General features: G+C 40.2%; 1 protein-coding gene across 1 annotated transcript; it reads right to left on the bottom strand.

Annotated features, from left to right (window-relative positions):
• Nucleotides 1–9,743: 9,743 nt before the first annotated feature.
• LOC140962613 (uncharacterized) lies at nt 9,744–11,746 on the bottom strand. The gene is made up of 4 exons (XM_073421564.1): nt 11,259–11,746; nt 10,825–11,162; nt 10,253–10,584; nt 9,744–9,749 (listed from the first exon to the last, which is right to left on the bottom strand). Exons 1-4 carry the CDS (start codon nt 11,744–11,746, stop codon nt 9,744–9,746), a joined length of 1,164 nt encoding a protein of 387 aa, XP_073277665.1.
• Between the last annotated feature and the right edge of the window lie 748 nt (nt 11,747–12,494).

The raw sequence follows: 12,494 nt of genomic DNA, 5'->3' as shown, positions 1-12,494 counted from the left end.
TTGTAATAATCCACTTCAGTTGGTCTTACACACTGCCAAACTGAAACTCTTAGTATAATACTTCTTTCACAGTATGTAAAACTGAAATATGCTCTAATTAATAGCTTGAATGCTAATGATAAATACAATGAGTGCAGAGCTTGAATATGCGATCAGAAATCTTGAGAATATGATCGTATAGTGTATCGTAGTTGATTGCTTTGATTGCTTTGTATGTTTGCTTGTTCTTTTTCACCACCCATCTTCAACTGATTCGATCAGCTATATATAGTCTTCAATCTCAACTGTCACATTGAATGAATTTAATGTTCATTTAATGACAAATATTCGTTGATTCGGTGTGTAGTAGCTTTATCTGACAGTAGTACAAGGTTTTAAGATTGTTCTGTTTTGATACATTTGTTCTGCTGTGGTACGACCTGTCAGAATGTGCTGCTGATCTTTTAACTGATGTCAAGGCCTACTAATTAGAAGTTAGCTGATCAGCTGATCAGTTCAGCTGGGCATGATCAATTCTTCGTAACTTCAGTTGATAAGGTTTTTCAGTTCAGTTCAAAACGAAGTCTTCAATTGCGTCTGTTCTGAAACGTCCACTACTCGTTTTCTTAAAAAGTACTAGAATTTTTTTTTTCACAATGATTCGGCCGAAAAAATACATATACATATATATACTTTAAAATATAAGTTGCACTATTTTAAAAATAAAACAACCAACTATATTTAAAAATTAACAGAAATAGTTTAAATCATAAATCATCAATCGTTCTCAAATCCTAATTTAACAATATTGCTAAAACTAACAACCTCTCAAAAACATAATAAAAGTCGTAAAAGTAACTTTAACATAATCTAGAAGTCATAAATCATAAACGTAAGTCTAGTGCGGAAAAAATAACGCTAGTCCTCTGCTTATATGCACCTTCAGTCCAGCAAAGTCAACCATCAAGACCTCCTTCAACATTAATATTACACTCACCTGCATCGATCATACCTAGTGAGTCTAAAGACTCAACACACCATAATCTTGATAACAAGTACTATATATACAGATCACATGAGACAGTGAAAATACTTGTACGTAAAATAACATTTTCATAATGATGCATAAACAAAAACATAAATATTTTCATAAACATATTTATATAATCATATACATATTCATCATATTCATATACGTATTCTATTTTTATTTCGTTGAATGCAGATCATTAATTGTGACTTTCGTATTCGTATTGGGGGAATGGATCGATCCATCTACATGTAACCACAGTACTGGGTGGCGTGGACATCAGCGACACTCTCACCCGTTAACTGAGCTTTGGCTTTACGTATTAACATATTATTGTATTAGTCACAATTACTTCACTTCCTTCAACATTTCGTATTTTCATCACTTATAAAATTAAACATGCATATATCGTTTTTCTTCTAAACCAAGCATGCAACATATCTTTTAACGTTATCGTTTCATCATAAAATTCCATAAACATATAAAATATTCATTTTAACATATAAAACATCATTCAGGATACTGCCATGTTATTTACTATTTTCGGGTGTTAAATTACCGTTTTATCCCTAGACGTAAAATTTCACGATTTTGACATTTTCTTATTTCTGTTGACTGTAGACCATTCCAAATAATTATTTAAGCTTACAATAATTTTCTCGTATTTTTATTTGGCTTAAATCGATGGCTTTTTATTTATTCTTTAATCATAACATATTAATGCGTTTTAAACCCGAATTAAATCAAAATTTAATATAAAATTCCCAAACTTGAAACTTAGACTTTAAATATTTATTTTGCTCTATTTTGCTCTCGTGAACCATGATTCGACCCCCGTTGAACCATGGCCCAACCCTTAACCATTAAACCCAAATTTTCGCACCAACCACTAAACCCTCGAGCCATGTCACGTTTTCCACAAGCCATGCCCAAACCACCTTGAGCTATCTTTGAACCAGACCTCCCTTGGACCCTCATGAACCCTTTGGACCCTTAGAACTCGAGCCTAGTCCAAGCCGAAGCCACCCTTAAAAGAAAGCTGTGGCCGAGACTCCTTATGGCACTAGGACACTTCAAACACTTGCTAGGAGTCTAACCATCGAGCTATCCCCTGACCCAGACCCTTGTTCACCCTCTTAGGACCCTAGAGACCTAGCCTAGCCTAGCCCTAACCCCCTGGCCGATCCACAAACTCCCTGCGCTGCTACATCGTGCAATGGCTTGGCTATGACTCCTTCCCAGCCAATGTGCTCGAGTCTTAGCGTGGCTAGGACTCCTTCCCTGACCCAACCACATCCCCAACCCAGCCTTGGTCGAGCCAAAGCCAAGCCATGCAGTGGTTAGCCCTTAACCCTAGCCCTTGACACATAAACGTTTGATTTCGGTTCCAGCTTGTTTGTTTCTCGTTTGCAGCATATTAGGTGAATTCTAGGACCCATTAACTCGTGTAAAAACAACCTATATTCAATCCCTAATCATGGCAGCCCCTTTATGTATGTAAACATCTAGTGTTGGATCAAAACCGTGTTTTAAATTTCATGTTTTGTACAAAAACGAAAATAACCAAAAGTGTAACTTGTTTTTCGTGCAATTCATGATCAAATTAGGGTGTGATAGATGAGAAAAATGAAGAAATATGGCATGCATTTGCGTATTTTACCCACGAATATCCGTTGACGAATCGACGAACGGCGACGAGAGAACCTTGGCTGAATTCCTCAAGAATTTCGAAGTTTTCTCCCTTGAAAACAATCGTGTGTGCGTGTGTTTAATGATGCTTGGAGTCTTGTGTGGTGTTGAGGGGTGGGAGGCGTGAATTTAACATAAAAAAGGTAGGGTTTTTGGGCTTTAAGTTTTGATAAAATAATTGTGTGCAAGATTGGGTCAATTAGAAAGCTATACTAGGCCCAATAAGCCCAATAATGTATTTAAAAATTATTTCGTTTAAAAACGTTCGTGAAATTATAAGCCGAGTTGTCAAAATGTTCGTATTTTTGATGAAAATCGAATACCGGTAAAAATTACGTCCCAGCATATAAAATCACCTCAAAACTCTTTATTTTCAAAATTAATAAAAAGCATCAGCCTTGTTTCAAATAATTAAAAACAATTATTTAATAAAAATATTTTTCATTTTTCAGCCCTCGATCTTCGTTCCTCGATCGCAACTCGAATAACCTTTAAAAATTACATTTTAATGCATTCAAGTAGAAAACTACTTACAAATCATATACACATATCAACATAATCAATTTAACAATTAAAATAAACTAATTAGCTATTTTCCAATTTCCCTAGATTTGCATGCAGTTGAATTACGTCGTCTTAATTTTGGACCTTACAATTCCTCCCCTCTTAAATAAAATTTCATCCTCGAAATTAGAACTTACCGAATAGCTCCGGGTAGCGACTTCTCAAGTCCCTCTCGGTTTCCCAAGTAGCTTCTTCCTCCGAGTGATTTAGCCACTTGACCTTGACCATTGGAATGACTTTGATTTAGAGTCTCTTTTCTTGCCTATCCAAGATTTGAACATGTCTTTCTTCATAAGTCATATTTGGAGTTAATTGTAGAGGTTGATAATTTAGTACATGTGATGGATTCGACATATACTTTCGCAGCATCGAGATATGAAACACATTGTGTACTCCAGATAGCATCGGTGGCAATGCCACTCTATAGGCTAGTGTTCCAATCCTCTCCAAAATCTCAAATGGCCCTATAAATCTTGGACTAAGTTTGTCTTTCTTGTCAAATTGGATAACATCCTTCATAGGTACTATTTTTGACAAATACGTGGTCTCCTACTGCAAACTCTAGCTCTCTACGTCTCTTGTCGGCATAACTTTTCTGTTGGCTTTGTGCAGTCTTCATTATCTCTCGAACTTTGACTACTAGCTCAGCAGTCTCTTCGATCAAATCAGGACCTATCTCCCTTCTTTCGCCAACCTCATCCCAATGAATAGGAGATCTACATTTCCTTCCATAAAGTGCCTCAAAAAGAGCCATCCCAATAGATGATTGATAGCTATTATTGTAGGTGAACTCCACTAGAGGTAATTTCGGTTCACAACTTCCTTGGATATCAATCACACAAGCTCGCAGTAGATCTTCTAAAATTTGAATAACTCTTTCAGACTGACCATCGGTTTGAGGATGGAATACTGTACTGAATAGTAATTTGGTCCCCACCGCGGCACGCAGACTTTTCTAGAATGACGATGTGAATCTCGGATCTCTATCAGAAACAATAGATACGGGAATTCCATGCAGACAAACTTTCTCTTGAATATATAGGTCAGCATACTGTATCATGGTGAATGTCATCTCGATAGGTAGAAAATGCACTGATTTCGTAAGACGATCGACTATCACCCACATAGCATTAAATTCCTTGATAGTCATCGGCAATCCCACAAGAAAGTCCATATTAATATTTTCTCATTTCCACTCGGGAATAGGAAGTGGCTTAATCTTTCCCACTGGCCTCTGATGCTCCGCTTTGACTTGTTGACATGTCAAACACTCGGTCACAAAACGCAGAATATCACGCTTCATGCCTGGCCACCAATATAACAATTGAAGATCTTTGTACATCTTCGTGCTTCCAGGATGAATGGAATATGGCGAGTCATGAGCTTCCTTTATAATGGGCTCCCTCAAAGAGTCGTCACTAGGAACCCATAAATGATCTCTATAACGAACTATACCATCCACCTCAGAATACAACTTCCGGCCCTTGGCTTCATCTCTAACTCTCCACTTTTGCAATTGCTCTTCAGTGGACTGTCCCTAACAGATTCTATCTCTCAAAGTCGATTGTGCTATCAAGGTGGCAAGATTAGGGGCCTCGCCCCTAGCTTACACTGTGAGCTCAAACCGCTGCATCTCGGACTGGAGTGGTCTTTGAAGAAATAATTGAGTAATAACTGCTGCTTTTCGACTCAATGCGTCTGCCACTACATTAGCTTTTCCCGAATGGTTGCTAATCTCACAGTCGTAGTCTTTTACCAACTCAAGCCATCTTCGAAGTCGCATATTCAACTCTTTTTGGGTGAAGTAGTATTTTAAACTTTTATGATCGGTGAAAATCTTGCATTTCTCCCCATACAAGTAATGTCTCCAAATCTTCAAAGCAAAAACTGCCGCTACAAGCTCAAGATCATTAGTGAGGTAGTTTTTCTCGTGAACTTTCAACTGCCTCGACGAATAGGCTATAACTCGATCGTTTTGCATCAGAACTGTGCCCAAACCAAGTTTAGAATCGTCGGTATAAAGAACGTCTCTCCTTGCCCCGATGGCATAGATAACACTGGCGCTGAAATCAAGGCTTGCTAAAACTTATCAAAACTGTCTTGGCACTCGAATCAAACTTTGCATTCTTCTTTGTCAAGGCGGTCTTGGGTACCCAATAGATGAGAATCTCTGAATAAACTTTCGATAATAGCCAGCTAGTCCCAAGAAGCTACGAATCTCGGTGAAGCTCTTTGGTACTGGCCATTCTCTTACCGCCTCTACTTTGCTAGGATCAACCTCGACTCCATCGCTAGAAATGATGTGGCCTAAGAATGCTAATCTATCAAGCCAAAACTCGCACTTGCTGAATTTTTCAAACAACTTTCTATCTTGCAGTACTTGCAGTTTTGTCCTCAAATGATAACTATGCTCCTCTTTATTCTTCGAATAGATCAAAATATCATCAATGAAAACTATGACGAATTGATCCAGATACGGCTGAAATACGCGATTCATGAGATCCATGAAGATCGCTGACGCATTGGTCAACCCAAATGGCATGACCATAAACTCGTAGTGCCCATATCTAGTCCGAAACACTGTCTTATGAACATCGGACTCTCTCACTTTCAACTGATGGTATCCACAACAAAGATCAATCTTCGAGAATATCGACGCTCCTTGCAACTGATCAAATAAATCTTCAATTCTTGGTAGTGGATACTTATTCTTGATAATGACCATATTCAGCTCTTGAAAATCGATACAGAGTCGCATACTACCATCCTTCTTCTTCACAAATAATACCGGTGCGCCCCATGGCAAATAATTAGGGCGAATAAAACCCTTGTCTAGCAATTCTTGAATTTGATCTTTTAATTCTTTCATTTTAGCGGACGCTAGACGATAAGGTGCTTTAGATATAGGTACAGTGCCCGACATCAACTCAATAGAAAACTTCACCTCACGGTCAGGTGGAATACCAGAAACATGCTCAGAAAAGACACTAGGAATGTAACGCTCTTACCCGAGCCACTACTAAACAGACTAATAAGCATGCAACATTAAAACTTAATAGCAACAATTAAACAGCGGAAACCAAATAACTTAATCATCTTACAACCCAAACGAAATAGAACAAACAACAGCAGTCTTAAACATTAATACAACCATATCGAAAACATAATTCTGAACGAGAAAACGATAAACCACACATAAAACCTCTACTGGATCACCACCGAAAACCCAACTGCTCTAGCCACTGCCCTAGTCGTCCGCACCGTCCAACCTAAGACCTACTCCGTGGAATGGGGTGCCCAAGATGAAAACAAGGACGTGAGCGACAATCGCCCAATACGAGAATGTACGAGTATACAAACTGATATGATGCATGCGAAATGCAATATGCTCGGATATCAAGGATTAAGTCAAGAATCTCATTCTCAGTCTAGAGGCGCCTGAGTGTGTAGTCTTTGATCTGCCCTAGGCATGTTTTGGCTCCCACACTCATCATCAAGACGTGGACCTACAATGTCCAGGTCATCAGAGCCCGCGGGTCCTGTCGAACACTGTAGCTCTCGATGCCCCATCGTCCACAATACAGAATAGGGCTGAGCGGCCCCAAAAAACGAGGTATATCTCAAAAGGTATCAGGCTCAACATGATATGTCATGCATAATATGTCAAAACAGTAAAACATGTATAATGCAACACATAAATATACAGCATATAAGTGTGTATACTACGCTTGGATATCTCAGTCAGTACATCACGTACCTCACTAAAACAATCTGACAGNTAAAAGACTAGAACTCTCTCTCTGAAGGATGCGGTGTAGGAAACAAAAGAATTCGGCTTCCATTTATAGGCTGCATCCGGACTATTTCAGAAATCCGAATCAATCTTATCTGCCACGTGTCAGAATCTCATTCGTCTGGTTGGATTTCTCGAGATAACGTAATCGGAAGTAGATCGGGTTATCCATTTAAAATTCGGTGGATCCAACAGATTAATCCCAAATTATCAATTCGTTAATAATACTTAATTAACAACTCTTTAATTATCTCTTAATTAATATTTCATTCAAAATAAGAATTCGGGTCATTACATCCTCCCCTCCTTAAAAAGATTTCGTCCTCGAAATCAGAACTGAAGTACAAAAAAACTAAATAAAATACAACTTATGATTACAATGATACAACTCAAAACAAATGCGGATACTCTGAGCGCATACGACTCTCTAACTCCCAAGTCGCCTCTGCAGTACCTCGGCGTTGCCATTGCACTAAAACAAGTGGAATGGTCTTGTTTCTGAGCTTTTTCACTTTCCTACCCAGGATTAAAAGTGGCTGCTCGACATAAGTCAAGTCTTCTTCAAGTTGAACATCTGTCGGACCCAGAACGTGCGATTCATCTGCTACATACCGTCGTAGCAAAGATACATGAAAGACATTATGAATGCTAGACAGATAAGGCGGCAAAGGCAATCGATATGCTAAATTTCCAACACATTCCAAGATCTCAAAAGGTCCGATGAATCTTGGGGCTAATTTTCGCTTGAGTCCAAATCTCATCACCCTGCAAAATGGTGAAACTTTAAGGAAAAATTTTTCCCCTGAATGAAACTGTAGAGGTCTACGCTTGGTATTCGCGTAACTCGATTGACGATCTTGTGCAGCTTTAATTCTTTTCTTAACCAATTCCACTACGTCAATCGCTTGTTGTACTAATTCAGGTCCTTGCACTTGTCGTTCTCCTACTTCGTCCCAAAAAAATGGAGTACGACAACGTCTACCATATAATGCTTCGAATGGAGCCATACCAATGCTGCTGTGGTAGCTATTGTTATATGCAAACTCCACAAGCGGCATGTGATCATGCCATGCTGGTCCAAAATCTAAAGCACAAGCACGCAACATGTCCTCGAGTGTCTGAATAGTCCTCTCAGACTGACCATCGGTCTCTGGATGATAGGCAGTACTCAGACTCAATGTCGTTCCCAACGCTTTTTGAAAACTTCCCTACAACCTTGAGGTAAAGCGTGGATCTCTGTCACTGACTATACTTGTTGGCACACCATGATATTTAAGAATCTCTTGGATGTATAGTCTTGCCATGCGATCGAAACTATATTCCCGACTATACGGAATGAAATGTGCTGACTTAGTCAGTCGGTCCACAATTACCCAAATGGCATCACAATTCTTAGAAGATAACGGCAAGTGGGTGACAAAATCCATCGTCACATGCTCCCACTTCCACTCAGGGATAGGAAGATTCTGAAGTAATCCTACTGATCGTCGATGCTCAGCTTTCACTTGCTGACAAACCAAACACTTGGCTACAAACTGGTAAACACTTTTCTTCATACCTTTCCACCAAAACCTGGTCTTCAAATCCTTATACATTTTCATGCTTCCAGGGTGGATACTCAAGTTACTCATATGGGCTTGAGATAAAATCTCGTCTCTTAATTCAGAATCTTCTGGAACTACGATTCTTCCCGACAGACACAAGGTTCCATCTGTTTGGAACGCAAAGCCAGATGTGTTGTCTCCGTTAGCTAACCTTGCTAACTTTTTCACTTTCGGGTCAGAAAACTGAGCTTCTCTGATTTTGGCATACAACTTCGGTTCAGATAAAATGCTCGTTACTCGAATGTGTTCCATTCCTTTCTTATGCCGGAAGTGAAATCCCAGAGAACAACAATCTTGGATTACACTTGATATGAAACTTGTCTGAAGTGCAGATAATCTCACCTTGCGACTAAGAGCATCAGCTGTAAGATTCGCTGATCCTGGATGATACTTGATTTCGCAATCATAATCTTTTAACAAATCCATCCATCTTCTTTGGCGCATATTCAACTCTGCTTGAGTGAAGATATACTTCAAACTCTTGTGATCTGTAAAAATCTCAAATCTCTCTCCGTAGAGATAATGTCGCCAGATCTTCAAAGCAAACACAATCGCTGCTAATTCCAGATCATGAACTGGATAATTCTCTTCATGCTTCTTCAACTGTCTGGATGCATATGCAATCACATGACCATTCTGGGTTAAAACACACCCAAGTCCTTGAAATGATGCATCAGTGTACACAATGTACCCTCCTGATCCAGATGGAAGAGCTAAAATCGGTGCAGTTGTCAAACGTTGACGAAATTCATTGAAACTATTTTCACAATCATGTGTCCATTCGAACTGCACATTCTTACACATCAGCTGTGTCAATGGTTTGGCAATCTGAGAAAATCCTGAGATGAATCTCCGGTAATAACCTGCCAAACCTAGAAAACTTCTTATCTCTTGAGCTGATTCCGGCCGTGCCCAACTCAACACTGCTTCGATCTTGCTAGGATCCACTTATATCCCATCTTTGGATATAACATGTTCTAAGAAGACAACTCTGTCGAGCCAAAACTCGCATTTGTTCAACTTAGCATACAGTTGGTGATTCCTTAAGGTTAGCAACACAATCCTTAAATGTTGTGCATGTTCTTCAAGGCTACAAGAGTATACCAGTATGTCATCAATAAAGACAATGACAAACTTGTCAAGATATTCTTGTAATACTCGGTTCATCAAATCCATAAATACTGCTGGAGCATTCGTCAAACTAAACGGCATCACCAGAAACTCGTAATGTCCATACCTTGTTCGAAATGCAGTCTTGGGGATATCACGTTGATGAACTCGAAGTTGATGATACCCAGACCGTAAATCGATCTTCGAGTACACTGAAGTTCCTTGCAGTTGATCAAACAAGTCATCAATCCATGGTAACGGATATTTATTCTTGACTGTTACTCGGTTCAACTGTCGATAATCTATGCAAAGCAGCATAGACCCATCCTTCTTTTTAACGAACAACACTGGTGCTCCCCAAGGAGACACACTGGGTCTAATGTACCCCTTGTCAAGAAGATCTTGTAACTGTTGCTTCAACTCTTTCATCTCCGTTGGTGCCAATCTATAAGGCGCTCTGGAGATAGGTGTGGTTCCTGGTACCAACTCTATCTCCGCTTCCACTTCCCTCTCCGGAGGAAATCCAGGAATCTCATCGGGGAAAACATCAGGAAATTCATCGACAACTGGAATGTTCTTCACGTCGATCACATCCTTCGATACGGCAACATCATAAATGAGGTATCCTTCTCCTCCTTTCGCTAAAGCCCGTTGTGCCTTTACAGCAGACACTACTGGCATTGGAGGTCGAGCTCCGTCACCGAAGAAAAACCAATTCTCGTCTCCTTCTGGACGAAACTGAACGAGACGTTGATAACAATCTACCGTCGCTCTATACTTAGTCAATAGGTCGATTCCCATAATACAATCGAAATCTTCCATAGCCAATATCATCAAATTGGCAGACAAGTATTTTCCCTCAAACTCTAACAAACAGTCTACTACAAGTCGCTTAGCTAAAACCTCTTGTCCCATCGGTGTAGACACCGACATCAAAACATCTAATGACACGTAGGGTAGTTTATGCTTCTTAATAAACATTGATGCTATGAATGAATGCGATGCCCCAGTGTCAATTAATACATATGCAGGAATACCACATAAGATAAAATTACCTGCAATGACTCTCTCGTTTTGCTCCTCCGCTTGTTCTTGGTTTAGGGCAAACACTTGCCCTTGAACTCGTGGACGTTGCTGAGATCCTTGTGATATTCCACCACGACGAGAACCTTGAGCAGGAAAACCTTTCTGTTGCACAGTGGCCTCAGACTGTTTTCCACTGTAAGACCCCGCCATAGAACCTCCGCCTACACTCTGATACTCCAAATTAGGGCAATCCCTCTTCATGTGACCAAAACCACCATAGTTGAAACAAGCACCTGTTACTTTTCGGCAATTTTCCGTCAGGTGATTTCCTCCGCAGTGGCCACATTGCAGCTTTTTCCTACCAAAGCTGTACACCCCTCCAGAACCGGAAGAAGAAGAAGATGCAGACTTCTTGAAAGACTGACCCCTCGGTCCCAACGAACTAGAATTTTTGCTAGCTTACATAGCCTTCCTCCTAGCAATACTGATCTCTGCTTGATGACAACGATTCACTAATCCTTCGTACGAAGTAGGATTGTCACAGACTGAAACCCGATCAAAAATCTCCTGGTTCAAACCATTCAAAAAGTGAGAATATTTTGCTGCAGAATTCTCACTGATGTAAGGAGCGTACGGCAACAGATCCGTAAAACGCTTTTGGTAATCCTCAATTCTCGAATCTCCTTGCTTAATGGTCAACAGTTCCATCTCCTTCGCCTGACGAAGAGCTGGCGGGAAGTGATGAATGATGAAGGCCTGACGGAAATGTTCCCAACGAATCTGCCCATGCTGCTGAACTAGAATGGCAGAAACAGGTTTCCACAATTTCCGAGCTTTTCCTTGGATCATGAAATCGGCTACCTCCATCTTCTTGTCCTCGTCATAGTGCAGCACTCGAAAACACTGCTCCATGATATCGACCCAAGCTTCAGCAACCATCAGCATTCTCATCTCCGGTCAACGGTGGAGGTCCAATTTTCATGAAATCCATAATGTTGACACGGTTCCTACGTCTCCTTTCATCATGATCTCGGTGATGCCTTCCGTCACGATCTCTACGACGATGTTCTTGGCCAGCCTCATCGTCGCCATAACGACCATGTCCCACACTTCCGTGACTGCTTCCATCTCCTGACATCTAAAAGGAAACCAAAATCAACCTCTAAATCCTCACAACAAAATTACTAATGTCCCAAAAATCTTCGCATGCTCTGATACCACCAAATGTAGCGCCCTTACCCGAGCCACTACTAAACAGACAAATAAACATGCAACATTAAAACTTAATAACAACAATTAAACAGCGGAAACCAAATAACTTAATCATCTTACAACCCAAACGAAACAGAACAAACAATATCAGTCTTAAACATTAATACAACCATATCGAAAACATAATTCTGAACGAGAAAACGATAAACCACACATAAAACCTCTACTGGATCACCACCGAAAACCCAACTGCTCTAGCCACTGCCCTGGTCGTCCGCACCGTCCAACCTAAGACCTGCTCCGTGGAATGGGGTGCCCAAGATGAAAACAAGGACGTGAGCGACAATCGCCCAATACGAGAATGTACGAGTATACAAACTGATATGATGCATGCGAAATGCAATATGCTCGGATATCAAGGATCAAGTCAAGAATCTCATGCTCAGTCTAGAGGCGCCTGAGTGTGTAGTCTCTGATCTGCCCTAGG

This window comes from Primulina huaijiensis, chromosome 17, assembly GCF_012295235.1.
Source record: "Primulina huaijiensis isolate GDHJ02 chromosome 17, ASM1229523v2, whole genome shotgun sequence".
NCBI lineage: Eukaryota > Viridiplantae > Streptophyta > Magnoliopsida > Lamiales > Gesneriaceae > Primulina > Primulina huaijiensis.
This window is presented reverse-complemented; position numbering and strand designations above follow the sequence as displayed.